The sequence below is a fragment of the Orcinus orca genome, chromosome 12 (genome assembly GCF_937001465.1).
Source record: "Orcinus orca chromosome 12, mOrcOrc1.1, whole genome shotgun sequence".
In the NCBI taxonomy this organism is placed as follows: Eukaryota; Metazoa; Chordata; class Mammalia; order Artiodactyla; family Delphinidae; genus Orcinus; species Orcinus orca.
Genome location: NC_064570.1, coordinates 27,629,012 through 27,651,601, shown reverse-complemented (window position 1 = coordinate 27,651,601; position 22,590 = coordinate 27,629,012). Strand labels below are relative to the sequence as shown.

Sequence of the window (22,590 nt, the reverse complement as noted above, 5' to 3'; positions counted from 1 at the left end):
GGATATTTATCAAGGTAAGAAAAGAATCTATGGAACATCTGGAGTGGCAGATGGCAAATGCCCATCTAGGCAGGAAGAATAGAGGACTAGTTTGATAACTTTTGATTAAATTTTCCCAAAGTGGAAAATAATATTCCATAAAATGATGAGTCTGAAAAGTTTTTCTAAATAATTGCTTCATTTTATGGCATGATCAACTCAAGTTCTGGTTTCTGTTATGTACTATATTCAATGCTTCCTTACAGGGATCAAATTTTATATTGATTAAAAGGAAAATTTCAAGTAATCACCAAATCTTATTTTTAAAGACAGGTAAGTAAATGCTTTGCTAAAGGACAATGCAACGTAACATTGAAATTGCTTTTAAACAATAACATCCCCCCCCAAAATGACTTTTATTTATAAGGCATTTTGTTGATAAATAAATACTTAAATTGACCACATGTAAAGAAATTGTTGCCTTTTTGATTTTGTTCATTGTTCAATATTTTCCTCATGTTGTGAATAAAGACAATAAATAAGGGGCATTATAAAATTTGTTCATGTTACAGAGTTCAGGAGTGAGCGACCATGGCTGAAAAAAATCAGCATTCAAAAGAAAAATGAGTCAAAAATAAACTAATGAAATTCAGCAAGGATAAATGGACCACTGAACTTAGGGTTAAACGGTAATAGTGGAAAGCTGAGAGATTACTGTGTGCCAGACACTGTACTCAGTACTGGAAACAGCACTAATGAGGAGGGTACTATTATTATCTCCATTCTAGAGATGAGGATACTGAGGCACAAGTAGGTAAATAATGGGCAGACAGGTCTTGACAGTAAATCTTTAAAATATCAAGAAGTTATGGTAGGTCATAATTCAATATCAAACACAGTATGCAGATTATAGAAACCAATAATATCACTATTTTTCGTATCACAATTAGAATATTAAATCTAGTTCTGGATGTCACTTTTCCAAAGAATATGAACAAACTGGACGGAATCAGTATAGATTAAGTAGAAGAAAATGGATAGAGTTAGTCTAAAAAAGAGAATGTCAAGATGAAACAGACACTCTCAAGCATCTCAAGAGCTGTGTTTATAGCAGAGGAAATTGATTTGTTCTATAACGATCTAGAAGCAGAGTAAAACCAAGGTACTAATCATTTGTAGGTAAAGCACAAAACTTGAGTAATTATGAAAACACAGTGTTTCTAAGGCAGAAGTAGTTTTTTGTTTTCCACGAAAGACCGTATCCACAAGCAAGGGGACTTCTTTTTGTAACCAGTGACACATCCTTCTCATACGTTGAAGCTAAATGACTAAAAATGTGTAGAGATTAGAAACGTCTCAATACACTTATCAAAATATCCCATTATTAGCAGATAATGTAGTCTTTGGCAAATATCAAGAACTCCAGAGGCTCTTAGGTAACATGTTAATTAAATAGAAAAGAATTTCCTGGCTCTATATTTACCATCTGTGTGACCCTAGTGAAGACTCTTCACTTTTCAGTGCCTCAGTTTCATAATTTATAAAATGGGGATAATAATACCTATCTAAGATTATACAGATGAAAAGAAAGTAGATATAAAGATACACTGGCAACATAGTAGGTATTCAATACATGTGTATCATTGATGCTCACAACAAAGTTAAATAAGTTTGATATAATTATGATTAACTTATTCTTAGAGATTCAGGATCATTATGAATATCAGTAATATAATAGCTAGTAATATTATGTGTAAGGTATTGGACAGTTCTCAGACTGCAGTGCTGAACAAGAACATGGAAAACCTCTCTTTTAGCGGTGTTTACATTTTACGAGGGGAGACAAAATTCCATAATTTTTTATAGGCCTTTCTGCTATAAAGTCTTGCATTCTGTAGAATGAGGCTTATGAAAAAAAAATGCAGTTGTTGCAGACTACTTAAAATCTATGGAACTTGTAACTAGGGTGCTGAAAGAAACTAACAATCCTAATCAAAGTACTAATGTGGTATTAAATCTTTGCTGGCATCTGTACCCAGCATTACGGGTAAGTCAGGTCCATGAAAGAATTTCCTTTCAATAGAGACCAGTTTATCAAAATTAAAAACCCAATCAGGTTTTAGATTTCATCAAACAAAACAATTCTTCATTTGTATTAGCAGTTCTTGAAGCTACTAAATTAGACATTAGCAAAAGGCATTTCAGCTTTTTTCTAAAATGACTCAGTCTTTCCATTTGATTATGAGAAAGCCTGCCTCTGATGGGTTTAAACTTGTAACATGCATAAATAAATCTTCTGCAATCTTATTGACATCATTCATCTATTTATTAACTGCACGTTGCCTAATTTGCATTACAGAAACACAGACTGTACTTACAATGACAGTAAGTACTACTCCAAAGAAACAGGTTAGGGGGTGAAGTAAATGTTTTGGGTGGGGCATATCACCACCTCCCCTTATGGCATTTAACAGAGCTCCTGCTTTCTGGCTCCTGTCTTCCCAGTTTAAGCTCCTGAGGAAGCAGACTCCCTTCCAGCACTTGCTCTTTTTGCTGCTCTCAGGGGAAAAAATGACCAAAATAATTCCTCTGGAGTCAGGTCTCATGGGAACCATGTGTTCATACTTCTAGACATCTCACTAGAGCTTGAATAAGGAAGTACTTCAGCTAGAGTCTAAAATGGAATGATTTTAATTTCTTTAGTTTTTTTAATGCTTCAGATGTACTGTTTTAGAATATTTGTGCACTTTTGAATTGTTCTTGATTCACAGTTTTGATTAGCCGATTCCTCAAGTTCCACCAGTTTGTGTAACTGAACACGACTTTATTTGTGTTGGGAAAGATAGTGAAAGAGATTGAAATGGGCAAAAAAGATTACTGGTTTCTCTTTCAATAGAATCCTAGGCAGCCAGACCAGTGCCCTTCCTCTTCCCCACTGTACTGCACATGCTCTCTAACCCCTGCTGGCTAAATTACACCAGTTATCTGAACACCATAACCTACTGCTTGGCATCATTTCACCAAGCCCTGGGCTTATGAAGGTGGAGAGATTTGGTCTGTAGTGAAAGGACTTAGTTTTTGATCTACTGAAGACAACTAACCCACGTCTAGTTTTTGATCTACTGAAGACAACTAACCCACGTCTACTAATTAAGCAGCATGAAATTTCCAATAGCAATGGTGGTGATAGGCAATCTGTTAGTCAACCCAGTGGACACGACTGCCCTGTGTATAATATATGGGTGAACTCTAACTGAATCCTGAGAATAGGAAGAATGAGAGAAATGATGAGTGAGCATTCAAGAGATGACTATCAGAAATTTGCTTAGTTTTTCTTCTTTAATATGTTGTCCTGGAACAGTAAGAGCAGATGAAAAAGACCCAAAGGAGACCTAAAAGATCAACTTCTTCAACTTTCCTCATTTTACCAACTAGAAAAGTTTTAAATACTTAGTAAGGAATCTTGCTACAACTGCCTAACTCTACTCCTTTGTCTAATGCTAAAATACAGTGTGCATCCTTCTCCCCATTTATGTTCCTGAATTTTTCCTTCCATCTGAGAAATTTTTTGAAAGTAATAATGTTGCATAAATACTAAAGCTTAATTTTTCACTTTTGAAGAGCACGGAAAAAGAAACATTTACTTCATATTCTACATAGATTCCTTTCATGGCAGCCCTATTGGCAAAACATTACTTTCTTTTGTGAAATGAGTCAGCAATATACACACAAGGCTAAGTTAACTGCTATTCTATTTTCCATACTCCTCTCATGACAGGTTTCCCGAATTGCTTCCAGTTCATCATGCCTCCTAATGTTACCATCTGGCTTCCTTTCTCCCAAACTTTTCTGACTACCTATGATGGCACAAAACCTCCAGTTAGACTCCCTTGGCTTCCAAGATGCTACACTATTCCTGACTTCCTATGTCTCTCTTTTCTGTCTGTTTTCTGTGAGGGCTCTTTTTCCAACCTTCTGAATATGGACATCCCCGAAGTCCAGTCTAGTTCTGTGCTTTTTTATTTCTATAGTTTCAGCCTATATTCATTGATTCATTTAAGCTGTATCTACTGACAGTCTATAAGCAATGGTGACTCAAGCAGACATGGTCCCTACTTTCATGAAACTTACATCCATTCTATCGAGGAAGACAAGAGATAAACATGAAAATAACTGAACAAAAAAATTACAAATTGGGATAAGTATTAAGAAGGAAAAAAAAAGGTGCAATAAAAAGACTAAGTGGGGAGTATCTACTTCAGATAGAATGGTGAAGGAAGATCCTCTGAAAAGCTGACATTTACTGGGATCTAAAGAAAAAGCCCATTATGCAAAAGGGGGTGTATATTCCTGGCAGAGAGACCAAATGTTCAAAGCTGATAGGTGAGTAGGAGAAAGGCTGGCTGTGTTCCAGAAACTCAGAGCAAAGAGTATCATAAGGTGATGCTGAAGAGGTAGGCAGAGACCAGATCAGGCAAGGCCTGGTAGGCCCCAGGAAAGGGTTTGGGTTTTATTCTACAAGTAAGGAGAAGTTACTGAAGAGTGTTAATGAGGAGAGGGATAACCCATTCTGACTTATATTTTAAAAAGATCACCCTGGCTGCCACGACTTACAGAATCGATGAATAAAGGGATCACACATTTAGGACTGCCCAAGACAATCCCAGTTTATATGCTTGTTGTCTTGGTGTAACTGGATTTCTGCATCGACAGCAGGAGACAGTCACAATATGCAATAAATAAATAAATACATAAACACACTTTAAAAAATGAAAAGAGAAAAAGAAAGAAGGTTGGTCAAGAGACACGCAGGTCATTGCGGCAACCTTCATCAGATTCCCTTGTTCCCAGTGTCCCTGCCCTAGCTGGGACCCCGGCGTCCTCCCTTTGATTCTTGACCTCAGGCTTGGGATATGTTCTTGTCCATATTATCTGGCCATCTCTTGTGGTGAAATAATATTCAATATCTGGTATACAGAAAAATATTGAGTGGAATGTGTCTCAACTCATTTATCCCTCACAACAATCCTTGAGGTAGGTATCACTCCCACTTGCAGACAAAGAGGTAAAGAACCCTGCCTGAAGTCATATGGAGTAAAAGTGGCCAAAGCAGGACTTGAAGCCAGGACACCTGGTCTGGACTCAGTGTTCTTAAGCCCTCTTCTAAAATTACTCCTCAATGCGAGAGACTAGACATGTTTAGGGAACTACAAGTAGCTCCGAGTGGCCAGCATTGAGTATTGGGGAAAAGTTTGAAATAAGTCTACAAAGGTAGCAGAAGGCTTCCGAACACATGCTAAATAGCTTAGCTTTCAACTGGTAGGAGATGGGGTGTACCACAAGATCTTTAACATATGATCACATTTATGCCTTGGATAAATAACTCTGCGGAGAACGAATTTGGGAGGTGAGTCAGAGGAGACTGGTTCCTGACTGAGCTTTTTCTAAAGACTGGATATCTGCCCCTTTCCCGGATGGGGCCTTTGGACACCTGTTGTGAAGAGTTTGCTTGCTTTCCGCTTATAATGATACACAGGACTTCCCACAACCGAGGTCTGAGGCTTCTGACCACTGGATCTCCCTTCAGGACCCCAGAGCTGTTCAGTGTGGCTCTATCAAACACAACAAATTTAGATCTTCAAACTCATCCTCTTTTCTGAGGTTCAAGCCTATATGCTCAGTTCTCTACTGAACATTTCTACTTGTTCATGGCTTCTGGTTACCTGAAATTTAACATGTCTAAAATTGAATCTATTATTCTCTAAAAATCATCCTTCGTCCCTATTTTTTTAAAAATCTGTTAAAAGAGTCATCATTTTCTCAGTAACCTATGTCTCCAGCCATCATTTACCTCTTTTTCTTTTGAATTTCTATCATCAGTTCCAATTTCCAAATCTTTCTCATAAAGATTTCTCATTGCCCCTTCCTTATCCAGACGCTTAGCACCTTGAATGTGGATTAATAGTAGCTTCACAGATCATTTACTTTCTTCTAATCTCCATCTACCTGCAATTTCATGAGCTGCTTTTATTTTAATTTTTTAAAAACATTACCCCTTGATCATCTTATTCTCATGCTCAAATGCCTTACTGTTGCTTATATTGATAAAGTCTTAATTTTTTACCTAACATCCAATGATCTTTATAAATCATGCCCAAATTACCTTTTCTTAATCTATCTCATGTTCTGAAATGCTCTGCTTCAGGCAAACTGTCTCCATCTATAAACTCTGTGTACTTTCCTTCTGTGATCTTCTGTCACACTGTTACTCTGGTCTAGAACATCCTATTCCTTTTAAAATCCCATCTGTCCTTTATGATCCAGTTTAGCACCTTCATACTCTAAACAGCCTTCCCAAATCACTACAGCCCTGGGAATTCCTAAAGCACTCAAGGCCCATCCCATATTCCTATACTTGAGTACAAGCTGCCTTGTTGACATGACATCTGTACTATATTGCTCTGAACTTTTATCCATCTCATGTATTGAGATTTAACTATTTACAGTTCACTTTTCTAATTAGACCAAGAGCTGCTCAAAGACACAAAGCATGTTTTATACTTTTTTGTATTTCTGCTTTCCCCCATACCACTCCCACACCTACCCAGCACTTGATACTGTACTGTCCTATGGGCACCGTACACCTAATGTTTGCTGATAATTTAGAAAATAAATTCCTATTATGCCACTCTTATGTTATAGTCCTCCAGTAATATGATACTTTCAGAATTTTAAAACTTTCTCAGGTAGAGAAATTTAGCAAAGTCAAAAGAGAACTGGTGGAAAAAAGCCTGAGAAAAACAAATGTCAGCAGAGTATGCTAATGGGAAAAATCAACATAAGCTTCATAATTTACAATATCTGGAGAAAAATCAATGTGCAAATACTTAAGAAAAATATTATATTATGGATAACTCACAAGTGGTCTTAAAAAAGAATGAATTTATTGCATTTACATTTGAATTTCAATAGAATTGCTCTGAATTGCTACTTTATTGATAAGTGAAAACAGATTCTTTTATGACAAGTTATAAAAGCTTATAGTTTATCAGTTCCCTCTCCACCCTACAATTGCCTTCAGGAAGAGATTGGCCATAGGTTCTATTTTATGAGTTTTATAGGGGCACATTCACCCTAGTTTACATACTATGAATTCCCGGAAAATTCTAGATTGGCTGTCCCCAACAGTATGTTAAAATGTGAAAGACATATTTTATGTAAACATATGTATACATTTATTAAACTAATGTGCAATATGTAGCAATCTTGTGAACCTAGAGTGGGCTAAACAATGATAATAATCTAACAGCAGAAACAACTCAAAATGCTGTAGAATGAATATCATATAATCCATAATCATATAATCCAAAAGAGGCTCAGAATAAAGTTTAATTTGTATGTACATTTATGAATAAGTTTACTGTTAAGGGCAAGCAACACCACAAACATCTCAGATATATTTTCATAATAATAAAATACTCTAAAACACAGTAAAGTTTACCATTGACGAAAAATCATGTGACAAAAATTTATCAATCAAGCCCTTAGAAAACCTAGAAGGAGTGTAACCGCAGAATGAATGAACAGCTTGTTAAACTGGTCTTATAACAATGAAGAATAATGAACCAACATTTAAATTTCCAATCAAGCTAGGATATTTTAATTCTTAATAATTTATGCAACACTTTAACAGATGGCAAAAGTGTTCCATAACTGGTATAATTCTGATGAGACAGGCAGGAGTTTGTTTCAACCTGCTGTGGTAGATGTGTAGACTTCTACGAAAACATAAGCTGTAATTTTATAAACTGACAAAAAATCCCTTTGTTAAAAGAAAATTCGTTCTCATTAGTGGGGGTTGTGGGATCACTGAATAAAATAAGAAGAAAGAAATAGTATAAGTTAGGGTTACAGGTTTGGAATGCAGAAGCTTTACAAAAAAGATTGACTACAATAGGCCATGTTGATGTTATTTGAATTTTATCATACCAGTTTTCACTGGAAGAAATTCAAAAACAGTTCTCCTCAAATCACTAAAAATACTTTATATATTCAACATGGCTTACCATGTTTTAATTCCACCAGAAAGTAGGAAAAGCTATGGGAACTGCTGTGCATATGACTGTACACTAAAAGGCAGGTATGTTTTAACTAAGTCCTTTGTGTAATAACCTAAAGTAAGAAAAGACCAGACATGTGGGTGGAAGACTTCCTTATGCTAGCTGCTATTTCTCTTTGGTTTGCAAATAAGTCCTCCACTTAAAGTAACTATGGGACTCAAGCCTATGCTGATTTAACTATTAACTTACTTTTACACCTGCCTTTCAGGGTTCAGACAATGACCTCTGATTAATCTGAGTCTGATATTATCCTTAACTTGCTGGAGGCTATAAGCAGGTGCAGCAACCAGCTCTTAAAGTGGCATGATCTAATTATCTTCATGTAATCTAATATTATGATTGTATGATGTCTTATTTGTTTTTCCTATAATAGTAACACGTCTGAGTGAATACCATTTAGTCCAAAAATCAGTGAAAAGAAAGCCACACGTTTATGCATCAAATCTGAGCTAAGACGTTACATATAAAGAAAATAAAAGAAAATCTGTAATACAGGAACAGGCAAAACATGCTACCTATACAAAGGAATAACTATCAGACTGATTTGAATGTCTCTCCTGAAATACTCAATGACAGAAGGCAAAATGATGATCAATTTCCACAACATTTTGAAGGGAAAAGGTTATATTCAAATAATCAAAAGCCCTGGCAAGCTGTCTTATGCAAAGACAAATGAGAGATATTTTAAAATATGCAGATTCAGGTAATATAATTCTCAATTTATATTTCTTGAAAAAATAACTTGAAAATATACTCTTAGATATGAACAAAATTCAGAGCTCTGAATGCAAAAAAAAGTAAGTAGTGATTATAGCCAGTTAAGCAGGAAGGTTTGATTCTTTTTGGTAGAGGGGGTCATGCCATGGGGGGATATTCTGTTTTGCTTTCTATTGAAGGAACCTCAAACACAGATATGGTATTATTTATGTCAAAAAGAAAAAAAATTCCAAACAAAAAATTAAAATTCATGTAATAAATGAAAAAAAAGGGAAACAAGTAAATTAAAAAGAGAGTGAGAAAGAACACAGAACCAAGGGACAAAAGGGGTTTTGTTCTCAGGCTAACCTATATTCACTTAAAGAACACTACTGCATCCCACTATAACGCTATAAGATCAAACTATCATAACCATATATTTACAGAGAAGTTCATTCCAACCTGAAACGTCAAGAAACACATCTTTCCCTGTCACAGAGGCCTAAGAAAGTTTTGCTTCCCTCCCTTGCTGAATTAGTCGTAAGTAGCATCTAGCACTCTCCTAGACCCCAGCCATTCACGGTAGGACTTAGAGCCAAAGGAATTGTAGATTGGTAGGCTGGAAACTGGTGGCTAGGTATGAGGACAAGAGTCATTCAGAGCCTCAGCCATTGTGAAATCCTGGCCCACTCCCCTTCTACTTTTTTTCTCAGGCCCAAAGAGTCTCTCTCCTTTTTAGCCAGTATAGTACAAAGTTTGAACTCACAAACATCCCACTTTGTAAAACTTTTAGACAGACTTTTTCCTATTTCTTTTATCTCTAAATATTTTCTTCTCTTAAACCCTTTAGGGAAAATAAGGGCACACTGACACAAAGGATGAAAATTAGGTAAAATTATATTTCTGTGAAAATCAGACTTTATCTGTCCTGGGGCCCAGCAGAGATTGGGTAATGAACAGACTTGTGATTCTATTTAGAGGTTATGGAGAAAGGGCCAAGGTTAACTGTCAGCAAGCTGGGGAACTATGGGGGAGAGGAGAAAGGTTGTTGAATATGCTTAAGCTATAGTAAAGAGACAGAAGGAGAACAGCTCAGAAAAAGACATCAGAAAGGAAGATTGGCTCAAGTCAAACCTGGGGATCTAATGAGTGTTACGGGAGCATCTGTATAAACCAAGTATTTTAAAACTTATCAACTATACAGAGTAGAAATGTTATTAATATATTAGGAGCCACCATTTAATAATCCAACTGGGAGAACATAACCAAAAACCAACAATACCTAAACTATTATGCATTAGATTTTGTTCCTAATTCACAGGAGTAATGTTGAGATCAGGGCACTACTGTAAAGTTTGTTCATGCCATTATTTCTCATGATTTCATGAATATTTGGTTCTATTATTTTATGATTTAATTCACATGGGAATCTGCCATCAGCCTACAGGGTGAAACAAAAAAACCTGGCAGGTTACACTTTTCTGAGCTCCAAAATGTACAAAACACCCAGAATGCAAACAAGGTGCTGCAGGAAAGCCTACAGGAATAAAATAAATTTCAAAAGTATATAAAATAGTCAAATGAGTAGATTATTCAAATACCTTAAAATAATTAATTTTCCATAATTGCTAGCCTTCCATTTTTAATATTAATGAATAAAATTTACGTAATGTTATGGCTATTCTTTTAGCATACTTACTAAAGGATAACTGGAACACACACACTATATCCATGTACCTTTTTATGACTATGCTAATGATTAATTCCTCAAACATCAGTCGTTTCTGAAGCCCCACGTATTAAGTTACCAAACATGCTGAATCAATTATATAGATTTATAACAAATAGAAAAAATGGAGTCAATTTGTCCGTGAGGAAAATATTAATTATCAATAAAATTCAAATATAGTTTAATACTTTTTTATTTTCTTAAAAAAGATATTACTAAATCTTTCTCACAATAGGAAATGCTGAATTGTACGGAGTACTTGAAAGATTTATTATATAGAAAGGATAAGAAACAAGAATATGCTTAGTGAAGAGATATACTCTAGTCTATTTCTTGTGAATCTTTCAAGTGGGAACCAGCAACTGAAGTGTATTTCATACATACAAATACTATATACAGAGATTAAAAGGGAAATTTATTTGTCTTCCTTTTATATTATTTTCTATAATTATTTTTAATATAGTAAATAGATACTATAATTCTTAAATGCCTTTTGTTATCTGGTAGTAATAGTAGTGGGGTAAAAGATTAGATTTCACTTTTATAATAATAAGGCATAGTAGTCTACGAGAGAAATGAAGCATAATGGCTTACTTTCACTATTACAAAACATTCACGCTAAATAATGATGCTAGTGCAGAAAATAATACTCATTTTTACAAGGGTGTAAATCAATTTGCATAAAGACTTACAGTACTTTATCAAAAGTATAAAGTATTTTAAAATTAAATACCATTCTATTCATAACATTAATATAAAACAAGTACTTGTAAAAATGATACAGCATCTTATTTTCCTATATCTTAGTAAAAATTGATAGGTTATCTTGATTAATTAGAAAACATAAGGTTAATTTTCTTAAAGGGGTATAACTCTTGGCAAAAGGTAGGTTACAAGAGTTTTCTACAATGGCATTTTGTGTCACTATAACCAGTATTATTTTGTGCCTTCTTAACAGTTTTAACAATGTAGAAATAGATTGCCTTACCGTTGGTGCTGTATCTACATGGTGGTTACAAGGCTTTCTTTCTATACTGATAATCCCTGTGAAATGAAAAGATTGTGAATATTTGCTTATTATACCTATACATTTTATTTTGAAAACATTTATGTCAGCAAGACATGACTCCTACAGCTTACAAGAAAAAAGCCTCCTTGGATGGCAGAATCCTTTAAAGTGGTATCATGAATTCTTTGGTCAGAAACAGTTGGAGAGTTTAGCTAACTAAGAGAGCTGACTCAAGGTGAGCTAAGCCAATTTCCTCATTCAAGTGGCATCCAGCAATAGCAGGAGATGTGCTCTTATTCTGTTCTCAGCTCAAAAATTATACCATTATCTCCCTCTGCTACATTTCTTCAATGAAAGTTTTGCTTCTGTCTTGAGGTCATCAAGTTTTCATAAAGAAATATCACAAAGTCTATGAAAAGAATCGCTTCCTTATTTTCTCAAAAACAAAAAGTAAATCTATTTGAATTTCTCTTTGATCATCTGATTTCCTACTATGATACAATCGGCTATCTATTCAATCACCACAGAGTACTGAAGAAAAAAAAGTTCCCTTGATTCTCTCCTTTAAAATGACAATATAGACTGCTAACCTTGAGAAAAATCATTTTATCATGTATACATTTATCTTTTTGTTCCCCATGTCCTCTACTGCATTTCTTTGTAATAAACAGCTTCTAAGGATGTAACACATTGCATCTCATCTGAAAGATACTGGTTCAAAATCAAGCGCAAGTTTAAAATGAACACAGGTGTGGCTCTCATTTACTTTTCAATCTCTGTCAATCAGCAGACCAACATGTGAATAGTTAACATGTGAGTAGTTTAACAGTTTGTTAAATAAGGCTAAAAGCTTAACCACGCAGGGGTGGTTAGAAGTGAGAATTGCAATGCACTGTTAAGAGCAAATAGCACAATTCCTAGTTGAAACAAAACACTAGTTCCTCTCATTTATAGGCATTTAACTCATTTTTTATTCTTAGATAACACTGGCCTTGAAAAGTTTTTTAAAACCCAAGAAAAATATTTTTGAAAATATTCAAATAATGCTGATTCTTATTGTAAGACTTTACACTGAAGTATACAGAACTAATGGTGAAATCCTCACCTCCTCAGCCCTCATGCTCTCACAACCCTCTCTAGCTGCAACTGCTAAGAATAGTCTGGCACGACACACTGGCTTTAAAATGAGAGTGGTCATACCACGGGGTTCAGGAATTAGCAACATCTTACATACGTGTTCTCACTACTATAATCTGACTGCCATAAAATAGGCCTAGGCTGACTACTGATTTTAAAATTCTTATCCAATTAGAAAGTAATTTCAAAATGATGAAAATAAAAAAAACTAAAAAACCCCCAAATCTACATCCTTAGCTTATGAAAGTACAAAGAAAAAAATTACATGTTTTACAGTTTCAACTTCAGGATAAGAATGTGTTGAAAACTAGAATTTTAAAATGAATTTTCTAAAGATATTGGGTTGGCCAAAAAAATTTTGTTTGGGTTTTTCCATAACATCTTATGGAAAAACCTGAACGAACTTTTTTTGGCCAACCCGATATAAGCTTAGTTTTAAATTTAGATTGCTACTGAAATAATATCATTTAGAAATACAATCATACATGTTTGTTTAAGCTTTCAGTAGAGAATATACAGAAAGGAATAAGCTTAAGGAAAAGCATCCCCAAATATTCTGCTATTTTAAGTAAATTTTACCCAAAAAAATCTATATTTTATTTCACTTTTATCTGATGAAACATTCCAGATGTTTCTGGATGGGACTGACATTTAAGTTAGCAGACCTTGAGTAAAGTAGATTGCCTTCCATAATGTGAGTGGGCTTCATCCAACCAGATGAAGGCCTGAAAAAAGACTGACTTCCCCTGAAAGAGGGAATTGTGCCAACAGACTGCTTTCACCAGGGTATGTCCAAGTGTGTCTTTGTTATTATTAATCTTTCTTGGGACTTGATAGCCCTTTAATCTGCAGAATCTTATCATTGTCCTGCTCAGGGAAGTTTTATTCTGTTATTTGTTTAATTCTGCAGCCCATTTTATTTTTACCTTCATAATTTTTTATCTTTTGATAATTATGCCACTTAATCTTCTAGGTGAGCATCTTCTTTTTCACTTTGTCTAATGATTTTAAAATCTGAAATCATGTTTAGCTCCTTTCCAGAGGCCTACAAAGACTAAGGCAAGAGGGATGGCAAACGCTGGACAGTATCTCAGAAGATGAAGTTTTTTTTTTTTCCCTGGGATCTCAGAGCCAGTGTGTCAGGCAAGGTGTGGGAATGGGAGGGCTGTGTCTTCCTCGGTGCTGAGCAAGGAGCTGTGCATGGAAAACAGGCCTCTTCTCAAGGTGTGGGCAGAAAATGGGTTTTCCAGAGTTCACTGAGGGCTCTCAGCCAGCAGAAGCTATAAATCCTCTGGGTAACTGGCTATTATCTGTCAGTTCAATGTTTGTAGTACATTAAGGGCCTGGCAGATCCTATGGACCACAATGGTCCTTAAACAGAGGCCTTATACGCCCATCCACCTGGAGGAGTTTGCTTCTAGGACCAGTTACTGGGAGATGGCTGTAACCTGCAACTGATGAGACTTGAGAGGAGAAGCTTAATCCTGTGCCTCAGCACAGGGGTAAGAGTTGCACAGGTTTGCTTTCATTTTTTTGCTGTAGTTCAGACCTCCAGCAGAATAGTTGGGACCACAACCATGAGCATGCAAAGAAAATAAACTCTGGTAAGGAGTTTCAGTAACTTGAAGATCAGCAAATAACCTTATACGACTGGTAGTGCCACTGATAACAATGGAAAAATTAGAGAATCTCTTAAATTAAAATAAAACAAAACAAACAAAACTTGACAACTATTAAGAATTTTAAGACAGCTAATTAATAAACAACAAAGATAACACCATTTTAAAGGGAGGAAATAGCAGCTTTCAGAAAGTAAGTCAGAAGATGGGTCACACAACCAAGGAGCAGCAGTACCATTACTGAAACCCATGCATCTAAGTCACAAACCTCCACACCCATTTGTGTGTTTGTCTAGCCCCTGTGGTCAGGATCTGATTTAATTCACTTTTGTATCCATAGTGCCTGGTCCAAATGCTCGAAACACAGAAGGCCCTCAAGAGTTAACTCAAATATTAACTGAATGAATTAATCTATGCCATAGCCGCCGGCTTCATATTCTACAATGCAGTGTTAACTGTGTGTATTAGTCATCAGAATGTTTGAATTCATGTTCTAGGACTCTTTTTAAAAACATTAATTAACTACTTCCTTTGGTAATGTTTCTAAACGTACTAAAAAATTGAAATGTATTGTTTTAAAATTTTCCTAATTTTCCAGACATTAATACACTCTGGAGAAGATAATGAAGAAATTTTATGCTTCTTGGGAGATGCTTTGGGTATTTTACTTTGTGGAAAATCAGAACATGACATTATACCCCACTTGTACCTGACTGATTGGAACAGCAGAATTATATATTTTTTAGTTTCCTTAAATTCTACCAATCTTCAAGTCAGGACCATGATCAAAGGAAAGAAAGAAAAAAGATGATCAGATTTATTGCAAAAACAAAGCAGGCCAAACAAAGTGCCAAATTCTGAAGCCAGAACATATATCCAGCAACCTTATGTATCATCATCAAATGATTATGGGCATCCCACCAAGCACAGGGCACTGTGCTAAGGACAGGAGAACTTCTCTCCTCCGTTCTATGAAACTTTCTAAAGAGTTATTTGTTTTAGGCAACACTATAACTATGCATCCTAGTTGAGTTTTGGAAATTGCCATTAATCTCTATATGGGGCACAGGGAGAATTATGCTTTGATTATCTATGGCTAAGAGAAATGAAATACAATTTATTATATTACAGTAAAATACAGTATTTTAGAAGGCAAAGATCTTTCCTGCCAAATTCAATATAAAGACGTCTGTACGAAAACTGCAAGCCCTTCTCAAGAATTGGAAAAGAAGTAAATCTGTTACTCAGATAATATAATTTATACCCAGAAAGTCCAAAAGAATCAATGCTAAAACTAACACAACCAATAAGAGAACTAAAAAATCAGAAAGTCAGCATAATATAAAATTTAATATATAAAAATCAATACCCTTTACATTTTCAAACAACCAGTTAGAAGATATAATTAAAAAGCATACCTCATTTATAAGATTATCATAAAAGAGAAAATACTTGAATAAATACAAAAAATACATAAAACAGTATGAAGAAAATGTAAAAATACTTCTGAAAGACATAAAAGTAGTCTTGAACAAATGGAAAGACATCCCTTGTTCTAAGACAATGTAACATCACATAAAGACCAATTTTCTCTGAGATCATATATGAATTTAATGTGATTTCAATAAAATAGTTTTTGCCCCAGCACTAGAGAAGTTGATTCTAAAATTCATATAGAAGACTATGCAAGAATAGCTAGAAAAATCCTGGGGAAAAAAAGAGTGATGACTGAAAATAAATACTAAGTATCAATATATATTGTAAAAAGTCTCTGTAATTAAAACAATGTGGGGATGACACACGAGTAGACATGTAGATCAACAGAATGTATTAAAATGCTCAGAAAAAGATCCAGGACTAAATATAGCAACACCAATAGTGGGGCAACCTGACATTATATACCACCTGATGTGATGCAAAAAAGCACACATCACTTACTGTATTATGGCCAAAAAAAGTCTGGCTTGGATCTAATCATGATAAAATAGACAAAATCAAAACAGTGGCTATTCTACAGGACAACTGGCTCAGGCAGACTCTTTAAAAAAGTTAATGTCATGAAAAACAAACAAAAAAGATTCTAGATTTTTGAAAATTGAAAAATCTTCCATATAAGCAGAGTAAACAGGTTTAAAATTCTCACTGAAAAAATTTCTCAGCATTATTTAAAACAAAGAGCCAACAGAAAATCAAAACACTCACTCTGGATTGATTAGAACACCTTCCTAAAAATGAGAGAAAACTCCACAATTAATGCATGAATGTATTTATATTTGACATGTTGATAGCACCACTCAATAAATCTACTATGTTTATTAAAAATAATTTTAAATTATAACAATAATTATATTATTATACATAATATTAATATTATTATATATAATAATAAAATTACCACCCTGTTCAGAGATATGAGTTGTTTATAATCTCTACTATTAGACTTTGTTCCTTTATAATCAGGGAAAAAATCCATTCCACAGAACAATTTATTTGTATAATATATCCTGACTCTGGAGCCGCTCTGTAATGTATTCAAAGACTGGCTCTGGCAACTATTAGATATGTGACTTGGGCAAGTTATTTATCCACTCTGTGCCTTCATTTCCTTATTCAGTACGGGGGAAGCAATATGCATCTCACTGGCTTATGGGAGGGTTAAATTAGTTAATTAACATAAAAAATACTTCAAATTATACCTGGCCTACTGAACGCTGAACATAATTGATATATATATTCAGAATGTTTATTTTGATTTTAATGTTTAAAATATCTGATCCAGAAGGAGATCAAGATGGCAGAGTAGAAAGATGCTGAGCTCACCTCTGCCAATGAACACATAAAAAAAACCATCTACACGTGGAGCAATTCTCACTGAAAACAAATGGGAGACTGGCAGAAAGACTCTCCTACAACCAAGCTTGTAAAGAAAGATCAGAGTCGAGGAGGAAGGGAGGGGAAGTGATCAGGTTGGGACCTGTGCTCCAAGGCGGGGACACAGAAGAAGAGGGGGATATCAGGGGCTCAAAGATCCTCCCTGAAGAGTGAGGGGTTTGAACCACATCTTGGACACCCCAGCCCTAAGGTTCAAAACCAGGAAGATGAGTACCCTTAGTGGGTTTGAAAACCAGTGGGACCTAAAGGAGGACTGTAAGAAATCGAGACTTCACTCATGCAGAGTGTGCACGTGCTTGCTTACTCCCTGAAAAAGGCAGAGGAAGCAGACTGAAACTGCACGGGGCTCTGGCCAGTTTCCCACAACTGGCTCAGTGCATGACCCAGCCTGCACCAGGTGCCTGCTCCAGCCCCTCTTGCTCTGGTGCAGCTCCTTCTAGGGCAGAGGTGCTGATGCTGAGGAGAGTGGGCTCTTGTAGGGGTTGGAGCCGGCTTGGACCTGGCACTGCATGTGAACAGGGTGAGGGCAGCCATGGCTGACACTCATGGAGGCAGCAGATCAGGAGTGGTCTGCAACTCTTGACTGGTGTGCCATGACCGTCCCAGCATGTGCCCAAGACTGCGTGTCTGCTCTGGCTCCTCCTGCTCCATCACTGTTCTCCTCTGGGAAGAAGGTGCCATTGCCAGGAGTGGGGAGAACACATACTTAAAGTGAATGGAATAAGCTCGGATCTGACCCTCAGGGCTTCTGCTCCACCTCCTTGGGACCCACCCCCACCCCTGATATGGTGGTGATGCCTAATGAGCACAGGAAAAGCCCAGGCTCACACCTGGCTCTAGCTCTAGCCGCTCCATCGCTAGCCCCTCCATCTCTAGCCACACCTCCCACCAAGGTGATAGCTGCCAGCACACCCTCGGGGAAGGCATGACCCTTGCTCATTTCAGATCCAGCTCTAACATCAAAGCCACTGGGCACATTCAGACTACATAGGATGCTCCCACACAAGAACACCTCTTCAAGATCACAATAGTTAACTGTTTCACCTAATTTCATAGAGACACAGAAAGGTAAACAAAATAAGAAGACCGAAGTTTTTGTTTCAAATGAAAGAACAAGAAAAAAAAACCTGAAAGAACAACCAATGAAACAGATAATTTACCAGATAAAGAGTTCAAGGTATTAGTAATAAGAATACTAACTGAACTTGGGAAAAGAACAGATGAACAGGTGAGAATTTTAGCAAAGAACTAGAAATCATAGAACCAGTCAGAGCTAAAGACTAAAATAATTGAAATGAAAAACATATGAGAAAGAATTAACAGCAGACTATGTAATACAGAAGAATGCATAAATGATCCAAAAGATAGAACAATGGAAATCATCCAATCAGAACAGCAAAAAGAAAAACAAATTTTAAAAAATGAGGACAGTTAAGGGACCTCCAGGACAATATCAAGCATATTAACATGCACATGGTAGGGGTCCCAGAAGGAGAAAAGAGAAAGGGTTTAAAAATATATTTGATGAAATTATGGCTAAAAACTTCCCAAAGCTGAAGAAACAGATTTCCAAGTACAGGAAGCACAGAGTCCCAAACAAGATGAACCCAAAGAGGCCAACACCAAGACATATCATAATTAAAATGGCAAGAGTTAAAGATAAAGAGAGAATTTTAAAGGCAGCAAGAGAAAAATAGTCATATACAAGGTATTAAGCTTTCAGCTGACTTTTCTGCAGAAACTTTGCAGGCTGGAAGGGAGTGGTATGATATATTTAAAGCGCTGAAAGGGAAAGACCTACAGCCTAAGATACGCTACCCAGTAAGGTTATCACTCAGAATTGAAGGAGAGAGAAATAACTTCTCAGACAAGCAAAAACTAAGAGTTCATCAATACTAAACTGATCCTACAAGAAGTGTTAAAAGGTCTTCTCTAAGTGGAAAAGAAAAGGCTACAACAAGAAAAGAAGTAAGAATTTATAGGAAAGGAAAAATCCCACTAGTAAAGGCAAATATATAGGAAATGCTATGGATCAACCACTTAAGCTAGTATAAAGATTAAAAGACAAAAACTGTAAAATCAACTATAACTACATTAAACAGTTAAGAGATAGACATGAAAATGTAAATATGATATCAAAAACACAGAACGTGGGGGAGGGGAGTAAAAAAGGAAGATCTTGTAGAACGTGTTAGAACTTTAAAACAAGTAGATATAGTTATAGGTCAACATATACGAACCCCGTGGTAACCACAAATCAAAAACCTACAACACATACACAAAAATCAGAAAGAAAGGAACACAGAATAACACTAAAGAAAATCATCAAACAAGAGAAGAAACTAAAAGAAGAAAAGAAGAGAGAACTACAAAAACAACCAGGAAACAACAAAAAGGCAATAAGTACATACTTACTAATAATCACTTTAAATATCAGTGGACTAATTGCTCCAATCAAAAGACATAGGGTGGCTGACTGGATATAAAAAGGTGCATCAATATGTTGCTTATAAGAGACTCAATTCACAGCTAGAGACACACATAGACTGAAAGTGAGAGGATGGAAAAAATATATATCACACAAATGAAACAAAAAGAAAACTGGGGTGGCAATACTCATATCAGGCAAAATAGACATTAAAATAGTGTCTAAAACAAAGACAAAGAAGGGCATTATATAATGATAAAGGGATCAATACAAGAAGAGAATATAACATTCATTAATATATATGCACCTATATAGGAGTATCTAAATATATAAAGCAAATACTAACAGACTTAAAGGGAGAAACTGACAATAATACAATAACAGTAGGGGCTTCAACACCCTAATGACATCAATGGACAGGTCATGCACACAGAAAATCAATAAGGGAACAGTGGTCTTAAACTACACTTAGACCAGTTGGACTTAGTAGATACCTTGCAGGGTATTCCACCGAAAAAGATGAATACACATTCTTTTCAGGTGCAAATGGAACATTCTCCAGAAGAGATCACATGCTAGACCATAAAACAAGTCTCAATAAATTTAAGAGGACAGAAATTATATCAAGTATTTTTTTCCGACCACAACGGCATGGAACTAGAAATTAGAAAGAAAAATGGAAAAAACATAAAAACATGGAGACTAAACAATTTATTACTAAAAAACCAATGGGTTAACAAAGCAATCAAAGAGGAAATCAGAAAATATTTTGATATAAATGAAAATAAAAACACAACTTTCCAAAATCCATGGGATGTAGCAAAAGCAGTTCTGAGAGAGAAGTTTACCATAATACAGGCCTACCTCAAGAACCAAGAAAAATTTCAAATAAACAACAGAACCTACTATCTAAAGGAATTAGGAAAAGAACAAAATCAAAGTCCAAATTCAGCACAAGGAAGGAAATAATGAAGATCAGAGAGCAAATAAATGAAATAGAGACCAAAAAACAATGGAAAAGATCAGTGAAAACAAGAGCTGGCTTTTTGCAAAGATAAAATTGGTAAGCCTTTAGTCAGGCCCATCAAGAATAAAAAGAGAGGACCTAAATAAACAAAATAAGAAATGAAAGAGGAGAAATTACAACCAATATCACGGAGACACAAAAAAATCATAAGAGAATACTACTAACAGTTATATGCCAATGAATTGGACAACGTAGAAGAAATGGATAAATTCCTAGAAACATACAATCTTCCAAAACTGAATCAGGGAGAAAGAGATAATCTAAACAAACTAGTAGTGAAATTGAATCAGTAGTGAATTGAATCAGCAAACAAGTCCAGGACCAGATGACTTCACAGGGGAATTCTACCAAACATACAAAGAATATATGCATTATCCTTCTCAAACTATTTCAAAAAACTGAAGAGAGAGGAACACTCCCAAATTAATTCTGTAAGGTCATCATTACTCTGATACCAAAATAAGACAAAGATACTAAAAAAGAAAATACAGGGCAATATCTCTCATGAATATAGATGCAAAAATCCTCAACAACATATTACCAAACCAAATTCAACAATAAATAAAAAAGATCATACACCATGATCAAATGGGATTTATTTCAGGCATGCAAGTATGGTTCAATATCCACAAATCAATCAATGCAATATACCACATTAACAAAGGTAAAAATCACATGAGCACCTCAATAGATACAGAAAAAGCATTTGACAAAATTCAACAACCATTCATGATAAAAATTCTCATCAAAATTAGTATAGAGGGAACATATAGCAACATAATAAAGCCCATTTATGACAAACCTACAGCTAATATCATACTCAATGGTGAAGAGCTAAAAGCTTTCCCTCTAAAATCAGAAACAAGACAAGGACGCCCACTCTCACTACTTCTATTTATTATTGTATTGGAAGTCTTACCCACAACAATCAGACAAAAGAAAAAGAAAGAAAGAAAAGAAATTGGAGAAATTTACTTCTTCCCCAAATTGGAGGGGAAGAAGTAAAACTGTCACCATTTGCAGATGACATGATACTATATACAGAAAACCCTAAAGTCTCCACCCAAAACAAAAACTATTAGAACTAATAAATGAATTCAGCAAAGTTACAGGATACAAGATTAACATACAGAAATCTGTTGATTTTCTATACACTAATAATGAACTATCAGGAAGAGAAAGCAAGAAAATAATCTCATTTAAAATTGCCTCATATAGAATAAAATACCTAGGAATAAACTTAACCAAGGAAGTAAAAGACTCTAAAAACTATAAAACACCGATGAAGGAAACTGAAGATGATACGAAGAAATGGAAAGATACTATGGATGGGTTGGAAGAACTAATATTGCTAAAATGTCTATACTACCCAAAGCAATCTACAGATTTAAAGCAATCCCTATCAAAATAGCCATGACATTTTTCACAGAACTAAAACAGATAATCCTAAAATTTATATGGAACCACAAAAGACCCTGAACAGTCAAAGCAATCTTTACAAAGCTAGAGGTATCATACTCCCTGACTTCAGATTATACTACAAAGCTACAATAATCAAAACAGTATGCTACTGGCACAAAAACAGACACATAGATCAATGGAATAGAATAGAGAGGCCAGAAAAAAACCCACACACTTATGATCAATTAATCTACAACAAAGGAGGCAAGAATAAACAATGGAGAAAAGAAAGACTCTTCAGTAAGTGGTACTGCAGTAACTGGATAGCTACATGTAATAAAATGAAATTAGAACATTTCTTCACACCATATAGGACAAAAAAATCAAAATGGATTAAAAACCTAAATTAAAGAAGGGAAGCCATAAAACTCCTAGAAGAAAACGTAGGTAGAACACTCTTTGACATCAATTGAGCAAATTGTTTTTTGGATCTGTCTCCTAAGGCAAATGAAGCAAAAGCAAAAATAAACAAATGGAACCTAAACTTAAAGGT

General features: G+C 35.3%; 1 protein-coding gene across 31 annotated transcripts in view; it reads right to left on the bottom strand.

Moving 5' to 3' along the window:
* AHI1 (Abelson helper integration site 1) overlaps positions 1-22,590 on the bottom strand; it is a 246,470-nt gene that overhangs the window by 115,224 nt on the left and 108,656 nt on the right. For 29 of the 31 annotated variants that reach the window (XR_007470456.1, XR_007470454.1, XR_007470453.1 and 26 more), the window contains one exon: positions 11,513-11,568. The exons of the other annotated variants lie outside the window; for them this stretch is intronic. Coding sequence is in view for 14 of the 29 variants with exons in the window: in XM_049695198.1 (XP_049551155.1) it covers positions 11,513-11,568 (56 nt within the window). In the remaining 15 variants the exon portion in view is untranslated. The remainder of the gene's footprint in view (positions 1-11,512; positions 11,569-22,590) is intronic. 31 annotated transcript variants of the gene reach the window in all.